Genomic DNA, 20,425 nt, shown 5'->3' with positions numbered 1-20,425 from the left:
AAACACTGGTCCATGGTCATGTGATTTGATATCACATGACCATGGGCCGGTGTTTATCTACAGGAAGTAAACCATAAAGCTTCCTATAGAAAGACAGCAAGAAGAGAAAATTGTGAAGAATTGATACAAAATTATATTGAAAATGTTTTGAAAACTTTTCATTACACAAACACTAGTATTTGCTTTAATTTGCTTAAATTGGACAACCCTTTAAAAGCATTTCTATCAGTAACCTTGTACACAAGGTACACCGATAATTTTATAATCTGCAAATCTTTTCTAGACGCTGCTCAGTGTTGATATTTATCCCCAGTCATGTTTTATCAAATGGTTTATGGGTTTCTGACTTTCCGGGCTCTTACATATACAAAGCTATCATAGATAATGGAGTCACTGAATTCCCCTCTAGGTCTATTCTCAAGATTCTCAAAGCCAAATCCACAGTCCCTAAGGGCCTTTCTCAAAAACTCCTCATCATAATTTACAATATGAAAAGAATGTTCTCCTACTTTGTACAACTTTGCATTTATGGTACCAAAAAGAAGTAGGTGTCCCCCACACTTCAAAAGGGCTGCCATTTTCTCCAGGTTCTTCTGGAAGTCATCTTGGTCCTTGCTTATCACATCAAGACCCCAGATACACAATAGACAGTCTGCAGGAGGTAGAACGCCGGGAGCCACTAAGGTGTCTGCTGTGATGTCACAATCTATCACTTGCTTCACCCGCTCTCTTACTTTTTCATTCTTCTCTCTCCAACCATTGCTAAAAACGGAAGTGTTACAGAAATCATTAAAATGTTGGTATTCTGGTTGTTAGATTAGGTCAGGTTTCTCATGAGCGAGTTCAGTTTGAGAAAAATACTCCTTGTAATGCAGGTTTTCCAAGATTGAATCTTGTATGAGCTTTTTTTATAATTGGCATTCTTAGTTTCATTTAAAATGTATATAAAAGTATACCTGACTCCCTGCCAGCAAAGAGGATTGAGTCATGGGGGCGTCAGAGCCCTTGTCATTATCATGATCTTATCACAGCATTTATAGTTCTTCCTTGCCCTTCTACCCACTCTCTGCCCCCCTGCCTCAAGCAGACATGAGTTGGCTAAGATTTTACTTGCAGCACGGGGTCTGCTCATGTCTGCATTAGGGAGGGGGGAGCTTCCATACCTGTTAGGACACAGGGAGCCTGGTATACTTTCATACACTTCTAAAACTTTGTGGAACTAAGAATGTAAATTATAAAAGAAGATTGGTAATTAGTATTAAAAAGCCTATGGTAACCTGTCATTAGGTCAAATGTGAAATCCTGATGACCCTCCAGCACCCCCCCCCCCCCCCCACACACACACACACACACACACACACACACACACTGTAGCTTCTAGATATCTTTATACATGTTCCACTGATCCCATGTATCCATGGGAATTAGAGAGGGCATTTTTCTTGAATATTGATGTCTGCTGTTCCAGTCATAGAGGCAGTGAACTGCAGTATATAGTCTGTATACCCCACCTCTTCACTGACACTGCTAACCCATTTCCCTCATGAATGAGAGACATGTGAGTCTCTGAAGACTGAGGGCATGGTTTACTTATCTAAACTATATTTAGCCTGCTCTCACTCACCAAAAATAAGGGGTATAGAGGGTCTCAGTTATGAGGAAAGATTTAAAACAATTAGATTTATTTAGTCTCAAAAAGAGAATAATAAGAGGGGACATGATTAATGTATAGAAATATAAGAATGGTCCATACAAAAAATGCAGTAGAGAATTGTTCCAGGTTAAATTAAATCAAAAGACGAGGGGGCACAGTTCCTCCAGCATCTTCCTCCACCAGTAATTGGCCTCTTTTCATTGTAGCATGGAAAATTCCTGCCCTAGGTCTTTTTCCCATTTTATTAGGTGCGCCATCTTGGACGGTACCCCCTTACTCTAATAATAAATCATAAAAGGATCTAGAATTTCACAAAGGGCAGATCCTGAGGTTATATAAAAGATTATGTAGGGAAATATTCCAGGAAATTAACAGGTCATATTCTCCAGCCATCTAAACTATTGATTGCAAGATCTTGAAAGTCACCAACCTCCCTTTCAAGAACTCTTTGCTTCTATACACCTACACTGTTTGCTAGAAAAAATGTATGCCCTCAGACAAGGCACTCTGAATACATTCCACAACATATAGGACTATTAAAGTTTCCAATAGGAGAAACCCCTCCCTCAACTTAACACCAAATGACTGAAACTAGGTTCATCCAAACAACTTCTACCCTGGTATAACCCAACTCCCTTTTCTAACCCCCTCCCCCTCCCTTTTCTAATCCCCTCCCCTTCTTTCTTAACATTTATGTTAACTTACCCTGATTTAGAAATTACATATTTCTCATCTTTTGCTGTAATAAGCAAAATTTTTGTGAAAATAGGGCTCTTCTTTTAGTTCTTATGCCCTTTTTTTTAAGGCTTTTAAAATTATGCAAATGATAGGCGTTAATGAAGCTTGGGCCCCCTCAGGCTTGTTTGCATAACTTTTAAAGCCTTCTTTCTTAAAAGCAAAGGCATTGGAAGCTTAACGCCGAAGCCACTTTTCACCTTCCTGACACGACCCATTTTTTTTCAAATCTGCCCGCGCCAGAAGCTTGTTGTAATAGTACAAAATGCGGGCACGCACCTCCCGCCATGCAGTACTATTACGTCAAATGTCGGGAAGGGTTAAAGAGGAGCAGAACCTGCCGGAGAGGACATACAACAGTATGTCAGTGTGCCTGGTTTATTAAGATCTTTCATCCTGTTGTAGATGTCCTTTAAGGGCAATAGGAAAACCTAAAAGGGACCAGCCGGGGACTACACTGTATATTACTGCGCCAGGATAGTCCTGGCAGAGACAAGCAAAGGCCCAATAGGGAGGATTTATCAAGGCTTGTACTGGCATACAGGAGCTAGTGTACAATTGTCCATGCGCATTGTTGCAGAACTGATACAATAGCAGGTCCGAGCCTCTTGGTATATCCAACACGACCTAAGGGCAGCGTTATCATCAAGGGCTGGCACACAATGTGAGTTTGATTAATCCCCCCTTCCCAAAACAGAACAGGGGGCACCATTCAGAACTTACTCTTATTATATCTGGACATAGCAACAGTTTCTAGTTAAGGAATTTTGACAAGAACCTACATTTGTGGTGCCGGCCCTTTTAACTCTGTGTCTACTAAATACTAATATAGTTAAATCTCTGTTTTTTGGTTGTTCATTTTACCTTTTCCCATCCAGAGAACAAGCAAACTGTGAGACATGAGTCCAGTCTATAGCCTCTGGGTGTTTCTTCAGCCATTTCTTTAGCTCCATTGAACATTCGTCATTGAATTCTAAGACTGTAATCTCCTCAAAATATTCACAGCAAACCAACAGCTTAAACAGGACTGGGCCCAAGGTGAATTCTATTAAAGTCTTTCCCTTAATGTGTCCTGGAAAGGTAGTAATGGGTAAGAGGAAATAATTATTTAGGTGCGGAGACACAAACACATGGACTGGGAAAGACTAGATTAAATATTGCATGCATACAAAGTATTAAGACCCCTTCTAAATTGGATTAATTGCAGCCAATTTGTAATATCAAAAAATGTATTTCTTTTTTGCTCACTTAAAGTGTAACCGTCATTTCAAAAAACTTTTGATATGTTGTAGGGCAGGTAATTTTAAGCCCTTTTGCAATTGGATTAGTAGAATCTTGCTCCTTCCTCTTGTATTCTGAAGACTTCTGAAGCAGAGACTACGGAGGGAGAAATGCCCCCATCCCCCTCCCTGCAGCCAGCTGATTACCTCATCTCTCCCTGCCCCAGCACTCATGTGCGGGGAGAAGCCATAACTAATGCAGTGACCAAACACATACACTTGTCTCTCCCTCAGCTTTCCCTACACTTGTGTATAAGCAAATAATCCACACAGACAGAAACTGCAGTCCCCCATCACCTCTCACAAGGAAGTGGCAGTTGACACTCTCCAAGTCTGCAAGCTGTGCCCTCGTGTGCTGTTCCCTCTCAGATAGATAGATAGAAAGGAGATAGATAGGAGGGATAGAAAGATGGATAGATAGATAGATAAATGGATATGAGATGGATAGATATCAGATAGATATGATATGAGATATTAGATAGATAGAAGATGGATATGAAATAGATAGCTCTGGTCTCATTGGTCAGCAGCAGGCACTTGTGATGATGTCACAGAAGGCAACTCCCATCCCTCCATCTTGCTGATTGTAGGTTTTTTGAGAGCTGGAAACCATGGTTGCTATGGGACAAAAAAAGGTACTAAATAAGGACTGAGAGGCAAAATACTTTGAGGAATGATTCCCAGGGACACCTGGAGCAGAATTAAGTATTTTAGTTTTTTTTTTGCTCAGAATGACGGTTACACTTTTAGTACAATATGCACCCCATCTTGACAGAAATAAACTGAAATGTAGATACTTTTGCTAATTGAAAAACTGAAATATCCCATGGTCATAAGTATTCAGCCCCTTTGCTCAGTATTGAGTAGAAGCACCTTTTGAGCTAGTACAGCCATGAGTCGTCTTGGGAATGATGCAACAAGTTTTTCACACCTGGATTTGGGGATCCTCTGCCTCTTTCTTGCAGATCCTCTCCAGTTCCCTCAGGTTGAACGTTGGTGGAAGCCATTTTCAAGTCTCTCCAGAGATGCTCAATTGGGTTTAGGTCAGGGCTCTTGTTGGGCAGGTCAAAAATGGGCTCAGAGTTGTTGTGAAGGCACTGCTTTGTTATTTTAGTTGTGTGCTTAGGTCATTGGGGCACATTTACTAAGAAAGTTGGAAACTTCACTAAAAGTGATCTTCCCGTGTATAATACTGGGTGCAACCAATTCATTTACAACATGTACCAGAAATAATGAATCTGTGCCCCTGCACTGGTCCGAAAGAGTTCACCAACTTTTTGTGGTGCACCTTTAACATATAGCTATCGCTATGCCTTTGCCTTGTCATTGATCATATGCTCAATAACTCATAAGGCTTCTATTTTTATTTTTTTTATGTATTGTTACTACATGTTCACTTACCCCCCTCCTGTAGGGATCAATGCATCAGAGTTTTGTTACAGTGGTCAATTGCACTTTTCATGCATCATTTTTTGCACTTTAGCTCTATATGGTTATTCATATTCTGGTCCTTATGGTGACTGTAGTTCTACTCTTGGCAAACTGTAGTAGGGGTTTTTAGGGCAACTTGGCCCTCAGCAGCTTTGTACACCCCTCTGGTGTACTTTTTAAGTGTTTTTATATTTATTGTTGTCCCGTCTTGATTGTGTTTAAAATTGTTACTTATCCAATAAACATTTTTTGTTATATTTCTGGCTTTCTTATGTCTTGCACTGAGGAGAGGCTTTTGTCGACACATTCTGCCATAAAGCCCTAACTGGTTGAGGGCTGCAGTGACTTTTTAGAACTTTCTCCCATCTCCCTACTGCAACTCTAGAGCTCTCTCAACAAGGCTCTTCTCCAACAATTGCTTAGTTTGGTATGGTGGCCAGGTCAAAGCAGTGTCATCCCAAACTTCTTCCATTTTAAGGATTATGGAGGCCACTGCGCTTTTGTCCAAATCTGTACCTTGCAACATTTCTGTCTTTGGAGTCCTTGGGAAGTTCCTTAGACCTCATGATTCTCATGTGCTCTGACATGCACGGTGAGTTCATATATAAGTGAAAAAAGTGGTAGCCCTCCGAGATTCAATGTAAAAAAAAGGACTGGTTTATTCCAACATGTGCCATAATGCTTTATGCTGATGACAGTCATGTGACCTCGGTCAGGCACAGTAAGCAATACAGAACGCCGACAGACCCGGTCCACCATGATCCTGTGGTGAGTGATCGATCTATATTTTACATATATGCACTTTTACACTTTGACACAATTATGAATTAAACATATATATGAATATTAACTTGTATATTTATAATTGAATTGGAATTATCACATGTTTGTATGCTAGAAGTGATGTCACTTCCTTTTTACTTTGTATAAATTCTATCACTGTTGTATACACCTTTGCTCGAGAAAGGCTCCAGGCTTTAGGAGCCGAAACGTAGCTTGGCACATGTTGGAATAAACCAGTACTTTTTATCACATTGAAACTCGGAGTGCTGCCATTTTTTTCACTTTATGCTGCGGATGAACCTTGGTCCAGGTTCTGGGATGTGCACCTGAGTAATATTTATATACTAGAGTGCTAATATAACCTTTTTATGAAAATATATTACACAGTTGTGTGCCTTTTCTAATCAAGTCCAATCTGTTTAATTCAACACAGCTGGAGGATCAGAAGGAAATGGACAGCATGTGAGTTAAATATGAGTGTCACAGCAAAAGGTCTGAATACTTATGACCATGTGACTGCAATGAAACAAAGAGTGAAAAATTTAAAGAGGTCTGAATACTTTCCGTACCAACTATACTAATGAAACTACAATGGATTTGGAATGAGATGTGTTCCTCTCATACATAGAGCCACTAGAGGGGGCTAACAGCAAACCCCTACAAATTTTCTTTTCTATGGAAAAGTTGATAAAAAGAACATTTCGATCAAATAAATTTCTTTTTCATAGTAGATAAGGTTTGAGAAAAGTCCAACTTATAAAATTTAGAAAATATTTTTCCCCATTATACATGCGGCAGAGTGTTCTACAGTCCTATTTCTCTTACAGTAAAAGAAGTAGAACTGTCTCTCCTCAAGGCATAGAGGATGCCCCCTTGTCCTGGTCACAGGCCTAGGTATAAAAAGATCTTTGGAAAGAAACCTTGTACATTGTAATGAGGTCTCCCCTCAGACGTCTTTTTTTTCTAAACTGAATAACCCCAAATTTTGTAATCTGTCATTGTATTCTAGTCCCTAATAACTTTGGTTGCTCTCCTCTGCACACTTTCCAGTTCTTCCATATCTTCCTCTGTATTACTTACTTTACAGAGTTTAGTATTGTTTGCCAAGTGTACCCTGTAAACCCTCTATGAGGTCATTGATAAAAGAAAAGTATTAAAAGGGGGCCCAATACCGACCCCGTTGATTCCTCACGGGTGACTTCATCTTAGAATGTGCCATTTAAGGTGACCCTCTGTTTTCTATTAAAGGGGTTTCCCACAAAAGAAAATACCATATATACTCGAGTATAAGCTGACCCAAGTAGAAGCCGAGGCCCCTAATTTTACCACCAAAAATTGGGAAAACATATTGACTCGAGTATAAGCAGAGGGTGGGAAATGCATTGATCACAGCCCCCCCCCAGTATATAGCCAGCCAGCCCTCTACAGTATACAGCCCGCCCCCAGTAGTAAACAGCCAGCCTAGCTTGCCCCCAGTAGTAAACAGCCAGCCTAGCTTGCCCCCAGTAGTAGTTTACAGCCAGCCTAGCTTGCCCCCAGTAGTAGTTTACAGCCAGCCTAGCTTGCCCCCAGTAGTAGTTTACAGCCAGCCTAGCTTGCCCCCAGTAGTAGTTTACAGCCAGCCCAGCTTGCCCCCAGTAGTAGTTTACAGCCAGCCCAGCTTGCCCCCAGTAGTAGTTTACAGCCAGCCCAGCTTGCCCCCAGTAGTAGTTTACAGCCAGCCCAGCTTGCCCCCAGTAGTAGTTTACAGCCAGCCCAGCTTGCCCCCAGTAGTATACAGCCAGCCCAGCTTGCCCCCAGTAGTATACAGCCAGCCCAGCTTGCCCCCAGTAGTATACAGCCAGCCCAGCTTGCCCCCAGTAGTATACAGCCAGCCCAGCTTGCCCCCAGTAGTATACAGCCAGCCCAGCTTGCCCCCAGTAGTATACAGCCAGCCCAGCTTGCCCCCAGTAGTATACAGCCAGCCCAGCTTGCCCCCAGTAGTATACAGCCAGCCCAGCTTGCCCCCAGTAGTATACAGCCTGCCCCCAGTAGTATACAGCTTGCCCCCAGTAGTATACAGCCCGCCCAGCTTGCCCCCAGTAGTATACAGCCCGCCCAGCTTGCCCCCAGTAGTATACAGCTTGCCCCCAGTAGTATACAGCTTGCCCCCAGTAGTATAAAGCTTGCCCCCAGTAGTATACAGCCCGCCCAGCTTGCCCCCAGTAGTATACAGCCTGCCCCCAGTAGTATACAGCTTGCCCCCAGTAGTATACAGCCCGCCCAGCTTGCCCCCAGTAGTATACAGCCCGCCCAGCTTGCCCCCAGTAGTATAAAGCTTGCCCCCAGTAGTATACAGCCCGCCCAGCTTGCCCCCAGTAGTATACAGCCAGCCAAGCTTGCCCCCAGTAGTATACAGCCTGCCCCCAGTAGTATATAGCCTGCCAGCCCCCATTTAGTATACAGCCTGCCAGCCCCCATTTAGTATACAGCCTGCCAGCCCCCATTTAGTATACAGCCTGCCAGCCCCCATTTAGTATACAGCCTGCCAGCCCCCATTTAGTATACAGCCTGCCAGCCCCCATTTAGTATACAGCCTGCCAGCCCCCATTTAGTATACAGCCACCTCAGCCTGCCCCCAGTAGTATACAGCCTGCCCAGCCTGCCCCCAGTAGTATACAGCCTGCCCAGCCTGCCCCCAGTAGTATACAGCCTGCCCAGCCTGCCCCCAGTAGTATACAGCCAGCCCAGCCTGCCCCCAGTAGTATACAGCCAGCCCAGCCTGCCCCCAGTAGTATACAGCCCGCCCAGCCTGCCCCCAGTAGTATACAGCCTGCCCCCAGTAGTATACAGCCAGCCCAGCTTGCCCCCAGTAGTATACAGCCAGCCCAGCTTGCCCCCAGTAGTATACAGCCACCTCAGCCTGACCCCAGTAGTATACAGCCAGCCCAGTATTAAAAAAAAAACAAACTTATATACTCTCTCTCCGTCGACCCCCCCGAAGCGCGGCTCGTCTTCTGGCTTCCGTGCTGGTCTTCTTTCTTCTGTAACATCCTGCAGGGCGCCACCACTGCCCTCTCCCGGTCGGCAGGCGAATAGTATGACGCGCCGCTGCTGACGTCATACTATGCGCCGCCCGGGAGAAAAACATGGCGGCACCCTGCAGGATGTTACAGAAGAAAGAAGACCAGCGCGGAAGCCAGAAGAGGATCCGCGCTACTCATCGGGGCCACTGGAGGGTGAGTATTTAAGTTTATTATTTTTTAAGTGTATTGACTCGTGTATAAGCCTGTATTCAGCATTTTTAAAACCTGGCTTATACATGAGTATATACGGTACTCAAATCTCAATCACCTAGTGATACACAATTCACAGTTTACACAATAAAGATCATTTTAACCCCTACTTTTTTTACTACCCCTACTTACCTTATATACTCGAGTATAAGCCTAGTTTTTCAGCACAAAAATATGTGCTGAAAACCCAAACTCGGCTTATACTCGAGTAAACAAAATATAGGTTTTACCAGGTTTTTGTGGTAAAATTAGGGGCCTCGGCTTATACTTGGGTCAGCTTATACTCGAGTATATACGGTATTTTACTCGAGATAAAACCGCAATAAAACCATCACTCAGTGATGGTCAGTGCAAAATTCCAGGGTCTGGGCGGGGACTCTCTAAGCAGACACTACATGATCCATATAGTTCTGTGAGCTGAAAATATGGTTAGATTATCAGGGTACAGGTTTATATACACTTTCTTTTACCTTGTGAATAGTGACTAGTACTACAGAGTGATGAAATAGAGATGAGATGCCTATTACACACTGTCAGTTCTATTATGCTTCTCCCCATATGTTATGTGACCTTTTTAGAATACTTTTGAAAATGTCCCATCTATTTTGGGTACTTTTGATTTTGAGAATATTATCCCAATTTATACCATTGGAGTGCAGTTTAGAGTGTTATTAAAGGGGAAACCAACAATCTTTAGTGAGGGATGTTCCAAAATTAGCGATATTGTGGTCCTTATTACCCAGGTGCCCCCAACCTACAATTTTGATATTCTGTGTGGTCTGTTGAGTAAGATGAGGTCTAGGAGTGCCCTCCCCCCTCTTTTAGGGTTTTGCAAAAACCTTGTGACAGTTTTTTGTCTTTTGTTATTGCCAAAAACCTGCAGACTTTGTAGGGCATGCAGGTTTCTGTCCCCCAGGTTTCTGTCGGGTAGTTGAAGTCCCACCATATTCTAACCTGCATCTATTTAACTTATCAGTTCTTCTTTTGCCTCCATCATACTTGGAACCTTATACCAAAGGAAGGGTATGAGGCACAATTTTACATATAAACAACACCTCCCTTTTTTTTTATACAATCATTTCTATTAAAAAAAGGTCTATTAGCATGCATTTTAACAGCCCAGTCACACTTCCAGTTCCTCCATTTTGTTGGTGAGGCTTCTTGCATTAGTGTACATACACTTTTATATGGTTTTCCCTATTTATATTCCTTTTGATTCTTATTCGCTGACATTACCAGCTCCCCTTCCTCCCCCATGTACCATGACTCTTCCCATTTCCCTATGTAGATACCCCCCTCCCCCCAAGTCTCTAGTTTAAACACTCCGGCAACCTTCTAGACATCTCCCATTGAGGTGCAGCCCATTCCTACTGTAGAGCCTGCAGCCAACAGCAAAGTCATCCCAGTTCTCCATCAACCCGCTGCCTTTCTGGTGTGGCATGCGATAGTAGTATTTCAGAGAAAACTACCTTTGAGGCACTTGCCCTGGGTTTATGGCTCAAGCCCCTGAAATCATTTTATCATTGGTGGCAATGAGGAGCATTAAAGCAGAACCTTCACCAGCCACTCACCGTGATTGGTCAATCCGATACCCCACAAACACAATGTACAAAATGCAGAAAGTTGTCAGAATTACACCATCTTGTTAAAAAGGCAGTCCATGATTACAGATATGAAAAGAAAATAACATTCCTAACATTATTACTGGAACTGTGCTGTTCCCATGTATAGGATCGGAGTAGCAGTGTTGTGCCTATATTTACAGAATAGTAGTAGTAGTAGTAGTAGTAGTAGTACTATGCTATATACTGGATAGTAGTACTGAGCTGCGGCAATAGATATAGAATCGGAGTAGCACAACAAAGTACTTCTACTACTACTCCCATGATATATATGGGCACAGCACTACTACTCCTATTATATGGGCACAATACAGCGCTACTACTCCTATCCTGTATATGTGGGCACAGTAGGAGGCTGGGGGACAGGAGGCCACAATATGAGGGAGGATAGAGCACAGGTCGATATAAAATATATCAAATTCTGTAAAAAAAAAAAAAAAAAAAAAAAAAAGAGGCTGAAGGCCAGGAGGCCAAAGCAGGAGGAGGCTGGAGGACAGGAGGCAACAGGTGGATCAGGGTGGAGGGAGATGAGGAAAGGGTCAATCTTTTGTATGTTGCCTTCTGAACTGTCTTAACCCAGGATAATCCCCTGGTGGAAGACATGATGAGGAATAATGTAAATTCTCTTTGGAATGTCAACAGTTTAACCAAGGAAGAGGTGCACCACTGCCTAAAACCACTAAAATAGACAAATCACCGGCCCCAGATGGCGTACACCCCGGTTCCAATATACAAAAAAGGATCAAAAAGCGATCCTGGAAATGACAGACCTGTGAGTGGAACTAGTGTTGTGGGAAAAATATTTTTGGGGGTTTGTTAGAGATGCTGTCCTTGAGCATCTCACTGTACATAACCTCATAACCCAGTATCAGCATGGGTTTATGAGAGATCAGCCCTGTCAGACTAATCTGATTGGCTTCCATGAGGAGGTGAGTTTCAGACTGGACCTGGGGGAGGATGTGAATGTAAATCTGGACCTTTCCAAGGCTACATATAATGAAACTGATGGGACTAGAGGAAAATCTGTGTATTTGTGTAAACAATTGGCTTTTCGATAGAAAACAGAGGGTCGTCATTAATGGTGCATTCTCAGATTGGATTGAGGTTACCAGTGGAGGCCACAGGGGTCAGTATTGGGGCCACTTCAAGTTTCAATATTTGCAGATGATACAAAGCTGTGTAAAGTAGTTAATGCTGAGGTTGATAGTTTAGCATTACAAAGGGATTTGTGGAAGTTGAGTGGGCGGAGAAATCGTTGATGAGGTTTAATGTTGATAAATGTAGAATTATGCACTTGGGCCATGGGAACAAAAGGTACAATTATGTTCTAAATAGTCAATTACTTGGTAAAACTTCAGCTGAAAAAGATTTTGGGGTATTGGTGGATGGTAAACTTAATTTTAGTGATCAGTGCCAGGCAGCTGCTAATAAAGCAAATAAGGGATGGAATGTATCAAGAGAAGAATAGATTCTTATGATAAGGACATAGTTTTGCTCTTTGCTACAAATCACTTTTTTTACAAATCATTGTTTACACAATGGAAAGGGAATAGAGGGAACTAGGTGGCAGATAAAATGTAACTTGTATTAATTATGATTAAAATCTTAATGTTTTATTATATTAGATATAGGCCAAGAAGTTTTAAAACCTACACAAACCTATAGGGCAGGACCTGGAAGTTTTTATTCTTCCAGCATGCAATTATTGACCCCTGTTATTTTTTATTATTGTTATTTTTACTATTTTTATGCATGCACTCCCTTTAATTGAGGGAGTATGGAAGGGTGCAGTATGAAGATCGCAATTCTTAAAATTGGGACCTAAATTAATGTTGCTGAAATTCTTGACACCTTTTATTCAGTGTTAGTGTCTTAAAGGACACCTGTCATGAGGTCTCTGTCACTATTTCTGTCACCTCTACCTGTTGGAGCAGCTCACAAGGATCCACCACAGCCTTTATCCAGTCTGTGCAATGATTAATGTATGAACTACTATCTTTTCTTTATTATGTAAATGAGGCTGGTCACATGGTCAGAGGCAGTGATGTCACCCCTGTTCTCCCTTCCCCTCCTCCCCCTGCTCATGTCTGTATGTAATGTATAGTAAATCATTGCTAGTGTCTGTGCTTTATCTGCTGACATGCTCTCCCTCCTAATACACATGTGTGAGACACAGACATCAGCTACACAAGTACCTGACATGTTCTGCTATAACATGGCCGCCTGGAGCTGTTATATCTCTCCTATACACACACGGGCTGCAGGGGGCGTGGCCACCAGCAAGCACATGGAGGAGCCATTACACCATTATACAGGCTGTCAGTCAAGCACTGGGGGTGTGGCTGTGCCTCTCACTCATGAATAAGCTGGGCAGCTTGAATATGATAACAAATCATTGGACATCTCACAGGTCCTTTCCATACAGGTTTAGGACCTCATTGCTTAGGTTTACAGGCATGTAGAGTGACAATGAAGGGATAGATGCAATTCTTTCTAATGGCAGTTTATGCAAATATATTTAGTTTAGGGGGTTATTTTGCGGGTTCTCTTTAATAGGTTGGGTTCTGTGTGTTGATAAACAATTTATACATTATTGCACTTTGTTTGAGGTTTCTCTGTGCACATTCTTATCACACTCCTAGAAGTTCACTCTCATTTTCTCTGATGGTGGCATGCTCTTTGCTAGTATTGTGATTCCACATGTATACACGATACTGCATTAACTCTGACTCGCTGCCTCTACTTGCTGCGTGTGAACTGAGCTCTCTCTATGTCCTGGTCTCCTTTTTGTAAGCCGGGCACAGTGCCTCAGTTTCTGGTTTCACAATATTTTTATTAGGTTTTTCAAAAGTTTTTAGGAAGTGTACAAAAAAGAAAAGAGGGGGGAGAAATGTAAGCAATTTACATAAGTGATCACAACACAGCTGGTCTAAAGAGACCGCTGTTTGAAAACAAAAGACCAGCCGGATATATTATAAGCTATTACAAGTTTAAGATGGGAGGGAAAGGGAAGAAGACGTAGGGAAGGAAGAGAAGAAGGGAGGGGGAAATGGGTCCTGTTGAGAATAGGAATGTCCTTTGGATCAGACTCTTGATTGATATGCAATCCACATCTGCCATGTTTCATTAAATAATGTCATTTTATCCTGTACTGAACAATAAAGCTTATCATTAAACATTATCCACATTAGTTTGTGTTTAATCAAATCCATGGGGACTGCGGCTTTCGCTATTTTAGCTGCTAGGAAGAAAAATTACAAGAATCTCCTTGCAGGAGCTGAAATGTCCGGGATCTTTTCATTTAGTAAAGCTTGGCTAGGAGAGAGTGTCAAGCATGTTATAAAGTCACCACATATGGAAATGGGTACCCCTGTTTCTGCACCCTCTAAAACACGTAGGAGAGTAAGTAGGGATCACTTGCGCAATACTCACTGGGACTAGATACCATCTAAGTAATTCTTTGTAGTTCGCTTCAACTAATGCCATTCTCCTAGAGAAAGGGATTTATTTAGGTCCTTTTCCCACACTAACATGTATCCCAATTTCTCGGGTTGGTCATTAAGAATTTGATAGATGGTAGATAAAGTATGAGGAAGGCCTGCCTGAGTCAGACATAGACTTTATAGGGCATATTTATCAGGACCTCTGCGCACTGCCAGTGGCGCAGAGGCCCTGAAATAATCGCAAATGCTAGCTTATTGCTAGCTTTTGCGATTATTTTCCCCAATCCGCCACCTTCACGCCAGTGGGGCTTGAAGGGGGGGGGGGTGCGGCTGGCCGAGCGGGGGGCGAGGCCGGACGGGAATGGGCCGGCGCGGGGCGTTACTGTCCCCGCGCCTGCGCACTCGCTGCTGCCGGCGACTCTTCATATGTGAAAAGTCGCCGGCAGCGTTTTTTTCTAGGATAAACTCTGCGCTGTTGGCAGCCCGATACATCAAGAGGCAGATGCCTCTTGATGTATCGGGTTGCGAATTTGCAGCGGCAGGGCGAATATCCCCCTATGTGTGTAGCGTGATGTCAGGGCAGGAGTCCTTCAGCGTCTGAAGGAAATTATATATCTGTTGGATTCTAAACATCTCTGTCTCTGACATATCATATTTAGATTTGTAGTATTCAATAGATCTAAGGCCCAGTCTATCATAAAAGTCCCCTTTGCGATATAGTCCATTATCTGTCCAACACTTACATTGATGAGGTTGGAGGCCTGGGATAAATCTGGGGTTATTTAATATTCTAGAAAGGATATGAGCATATAGGACCCCTCTGTAGCTATGCCTCTGATTGGCAGTTCACTAATGGGGCTTACAAGAACAAAACTAAATTTAATTAAATAAGAATTCACAGAACCTAAAGTTCATATAGCACATTAGTTTTTAGGTGCGTTAGCTCCCATATTCAAACCGTTCAAAAAGTTGAAAGAATAGCTTTTTCTCTCCACCCATTGCTAATAGAGATAGAAATTCAAAGTTATGCACCAATGATGCAATGTTTTTTTTGTTTCACATCATTGACATTTTGTAAAATGATCTGTGTGGGAATATGAAGGATACAAATATTACAAAATGCTGCTAATATTATAGCTTCTATATAAATTTAAACAAAACTACATCCTAATGCAGTGGTTCTCAACCTGTGGGTCAGGACCCCAGCAGGGGTCGAACGACCAAAACCGGGGGTCGCCTAAAGCCATCGGAGCCGAAATTTTACTGTGTTTTTACTGCAAGTTGCATGGTTTGGGGTCACCACAGCATGAGGAACTGTATTGCGGGGTCACAGCATTAGAAAGGTTTAGAACCACTGTCCTAATGTATGGACAAATTATAAAACCTCCAACATTCCAAGACTACTATGTATATATTTGTTGGGTTAAATGGGGAGTTTAAAAAAAATTATATTACTTTAACCGCTGCCAGAAAGAATTTGCACAAGAATTTTTTTTTTTTTTTAAATCCTTTTTTTTCTTACCTGAAATTCTGATGCAACACCAGAATTTAAGAGAACTGCGGAGAATATTTCCATAATGCCAGTTTATAACCTTACTTGATTGAAAGGACCAACCTGAAGACAATTCTTTGTGCAGTTGCCTCATGGGGAAGCCAACAACCTCTTCATAAAGTGCAGGGTGACTGTCTGCAGAGAGGTAAGTCTCAAAGAATTCCTTGGCACTGAACTCCTTTTGGTGGTAGACCTGTGACTGGGATACTGAGGGATTAGAATGAGAGCTCATCTGTTCAAACCCTTCCTACTATAACTCCTTTGAGTCAATATTATACTTGTCATTATCATATGCCTACATATCTGCCTTGGATGGCAGTAAAGCTAAAACCTTGCTTATAATTGATGAAGCCTGAGGTTAGAGGGACTATAATGTATGATTACACACGATAATCTCATATATCAGCCATATCCTTAACATTGACAACATGGAATCTTTTCTCCACCTAACTTATCCCTTCCACCAGACCTAACCATCTCAAGTTATGTCTCCACACTCTCCCCGATCCCTAAAGTCCACAGTCTTATAATCTTTAAGGATAAGGCAGAGTCAAAGCCTCACATCCATGCCCTTAGTACAATCTGCCGCCTCGATCTCGATAACATTTCTCACATCTATCCTTAATACAGAGTCTACAAAATGGGTAGTCCATCCCCTCATCATCTCCCGCTTGGACTACTACAATATTCTTTTTGTAGTCTCCCAGCTAACTCTAAGTAGTAATGGCAATTAAAAGAGTTGTTGTGTGAGTTAAATATGTTAGTGATTATTCTTGGATCGGTTTGAATGGGCTCTTAGCCAGGGAATTTAAGACTAAAGTTAAAGGTTTACAATTCTACCACCAGGATCAAGAATTATAAACCAAGCACACTGACATACTGGTGTGCGTGCCTTCTTGGGCAGGATCTCACTTCTTTTAGCTCTTTATACCCTGTTTGTTACAAAAAAGGCATTTAAAATTATGCAAAACATATAGGTGTTAATGGAGCCTGGAGCCCCTCAGGCTTATTTGCATGATTTTTAAAGCCAAGGGCATAAGAAGCTTAAAGAAGAGCAGATCCCACCAGAGGGGGCACATAGATGCATGTCTGTGTGTCTTTGTTTAAAATTCTTCATCCACAAGTAAGCGAGTGTGATAGGCTTGCCTAAAGAGCGAGGGTTTAAGAGCACATTTGAAACTTTTGAGGTTGGGTAGGGGTGATTTTAAATTGTATTCTGAAGGAGACCTGCAACCAGTGCAGTAACTGGCACAAACTAGAGGCATCTGTAAGGCTTGTGGTTTCTGCATTAATAGATTGTAGAGGAGAGAGTGAGTAAGTGAATGACCAATTAGTAGAGCGTTATTGTAATCAAGAGTGAATCAAGAAACAAGCGTTTTAGAGGTTTCAATTTTGAAATGTGTGCGGCAAGTGCTACCAAGAGATTTAATATGCAGTGCAAAGGAGAAGTTGGAGTCCAGCACAACCCCAATACAGCAGGACTGCTGGCTCAGGGTTATAGTGATCCCACAGACCAAGATCGAGAGGTCAGGGTTGGATTGGTCTGTAGAAGGTGAAAATACAAGAAGTTCAGTCTTAGATTACTTTTCAATAAGAGAGAGAGGACATGATGTTGGAGACAGCAGAGAGGCAATCACTAGTTTTCTGAAGTAAGGCAGGGGTGACTTTACATGCAAATGTATATAGCTGGATATCATCAGCATAAAGATGATACTGGAAACCAAATCTGCTGAAGGTTTGTCTGATGGGAGCAGTATGGAGGGAAAAGAGAAGAGGACCTAGGACTGAGCCCTGAGGTACCTGGTCAGTGAGTGGAAGATGAGAAGCGAAAGATCCAGAAAAAGAGACCCTGAAAGTGCGATCAGAGAGATAGGAAGAAAACCAAGAGAGTGCAGTGTCCTTTAGGCCAATGGAGCGAAGCATCCTGAGGAGGTGCTGCCGATAGATCCAGAAGAATGAGGAGCAAATAGTCACCTTTGGATTTAGCAGTGAGCACACCATTGGAGACTTTAGAAAGACAAGTTTCAGTGGAATGCATCAGGGGCGTTTCTAGGGTCACAAAAGATCTGGGGCACGGGCCCCAATGCATACGTAACAAATTCTCAGTTGCGTCCCCTTTTGCACACCCCCCCCCCCCCTATATGCTTGCACCTGAAAAAGCTGTACTTAAATACAACTGTACAGCTACAGAAAACACAGTAGAATAGAAATGCTACCTATTATATCCAGAGCAGAAGTTGTTCTTCATGTTCTCCATTAAGCCGCCCATCAACATTTCTCTTTATCCTGCCATGCGCTGTGCCTATGGAGATTACCACATCTTATGTTCTACACTTTTCTATTGTCCCTAAATCTTTGTCCCCTAACAGTGTTATCATTCTTCTACCCCTAAAACTCTTCAACCGTATAATGTAATACAGCTACACACAAAGTCCTCCTAAAAATACTAGTAATGCCCCGTAGTGCAACACATTATAAAATCCACCTATCTAAGCCGCACATTTTACGACTAAGCCACAATTTTGGTCCCACACAGTGTATGCCACCACATCTTGTGAACCTCACACTTACTAAAGCCCCCACATTGTGCCTCCCACCTAATAATGAAATAATGATCCCTAAATTTGGCCATGTAAGAATGCCACCTACACTTACTAATAGTCCCCTACACACTTTGTAATAACCTCACAAACTCACTAGTAGCCCCCCACACTTAAACTTCCACATTTAATAATATCCCCCCCACACTAAGCAAACGCCCTTCTATGCTAACAAATAGCCCCCACATTCAGTAATAGCCCCCCTAATAGCCAAACAGCCACTTATAACCCCCACTTTCAGAATAGACCCTTCCCTCACTAATAGCTCCATATTTAGTAATAGTAATAGTAGCCCTCCACTTGCTATAAAACCCCCTACACTCAAAAATAGCCTCCATACACACTTATAGCCCCCATATTCAGTAACATAGCCCTCAACTTTCTAATAGCACCCCTACATTCACTTATAACACCCACATTTAGTGATAGTCCCCTTACATTCACTAATAGCTCCCCACATTCAGTAATAGCTCTCTACTTGTTAATAGCTTCTATACACACAACAAAATAGCTCCCACGCTCCCTTATAGCCCCCCACACTTACTTTATAACTCCCACACTCAGTAATAGTCCCCTTACACTCAGTAAAAGACCCCACATATCCCCCTCACACTAATAGCCACAAACACACACAGTAATATTATTAACTTATAGCCTCCCACTACTCTGTACTAGCCTCCACATAAAGTAATGACCACAAAACTCCATATGCACACTGTATAATTAAAAAAGAAGAGTTAAACTTACCTCTCTTCACTCATGATTTCCTCTTCCCCTCCACCTGCAGGACGGGATGTGGTGACGTCACTACACAGCACCTCCTGCTCCAGGCTGCTAGAGGGAGCTGCTTGAAGCAGGATACGCAATGTCATCAACTCCTGCAGCTCTCACTACAGCACAGAACTGCTGTATGTGCTCTGTAGTGGAGCAGGATGCTGACGGCACCCTGCTCCACTACAGTAATCATCTCTATAAGCATCCAGAGGATGCAAATAGAGCTGAAAGTAGTGGGAGCCAGGCGACAACATTCGGGGCACCTGCCAAAAGATCCGGGGCTCGTGCCCCGGATCTTTTGACCTAACAACGCCCCTGGAATGCATAGTACGAAAACCAGATTGTCATGGATCAAGGAGGGAGTTAGCTGAGAGGTAGTGGATAGTCGAGAATAGATCAGGCGTTCCGATGTTCCAGGAGACTAGAGATTGGTCGGTAGTTAGTAGCAATGGATGGGCCCAAGAAGAGAGAGAGCAGTTGAAGATTTTAGAGAGGGGAGAGGGAATGTCGTAGTTCTGGTTGTGGGGCAGAAAAAAGGAACCTGGAGACTTCTTCCTGTGTTACTGTCTCAAAGGAAGAGAGTAAACAGTGTGAACTATCGGACAGAAGGGGATCATAGTATCATAGTATATAAGGCTGGAAGGAGACGCAAGTCCATCAAGTCCAACCTTCAAGAATTAAATAAATGTTTTATCCCCATAACCCGTGATATTTTTTCTCTCCAGAAAGTCATCCAGGCCTCTCTTGAACATGTACATAGAGTCGGCCATAACAACCTCCTGCGGCAGAGAGTTCCATAGTCTCACTGCTCTTACAGTAAAGAACCTTTGTCTATGGTGATGGTAGAATCGCCTCTCCTCTAGGCGTAGAGGATGTCCCCTTGTCCTGGTCACAGGCCTAGGTATAAAAAGATCTTTGGAGAGATCCTTGTACTGTCCGTTCAGGTATTTGTACATTGTAATGAGGTCTCCCCTCAGTCGTCTTTTTTCTAAACTGAATAATCCCAAATTTTGTAATCTGTCAGTGTATTCTAATCCCCCCATTCCCCTAATAATCCTGGTTGCTCTCCTTTGCACCCGTTCCAGCTCTATTATATCCTTTTTATACACTGGTGCCCAAAACTGTACACAATATTCCATGTGTGGTCTGACCAGGGATTTGTATAAGGGCAAAACTATGTCTTTATCATGAGAATCTATTCCTCTCTTGATACATCCCATTATTTTATTTGCTTTAGCAGCAGCCGCCTGGCTCTGGTCACTAAAATTAAGTTTAC

General features: G+C 42.6%; 1 protein-coding gene across 1 annotated transcript; it reads right to left on the bottom strand.

Annotated features, from left to right (window-relative positions):
- Window positions 1–87: 87 nt before the first annotated feature.
- On the bottom strand, window positions 88–19,247 carry LOC140065937 (indolethylamine N-methyltransferase-like). Its single transcript, XM_072113497.1, has 6 exons — window positions 19,123–19,247; window positions 18,347–18,372; window positions 15,839–15,982; window positions 15,746–15,780; window positions 3,254–3,534; window positions 88–762 (listed from the first exon to the last, which is right to left on the bottom strand). The coding sequence occupies exons 1-6, from the start codon at window positions 19,245–19,247 to the stop codon at window positions 333–335; spliced, it is 1,041 nt and encodes a 346-aa protein (XP_071969598.1). The 3' UTR covers window positions 88–332.
- Between the last annotated feature and the right edge of the window lie 1,178 nt (window positions 19,248–20,425).

Source organism: Engystomops pustulosus, chromosome 6 (genome assembly GCF_040894005.1).
Source record: "Engystomops pustulosus chromosome 6, aEngPut4.maternal, whole genome shotgun sequence".
Classification (NCBI taxonomy): domain Eukaryota; kingdom Metazoa; phylum Chordata; class Amphibia; order Anura; family Leptodactylidae; genus Engystomops; species Engystomops pustulosus.
This window is presented reverse-complemented; position numbering and strand designations above follow the sequence as displayed.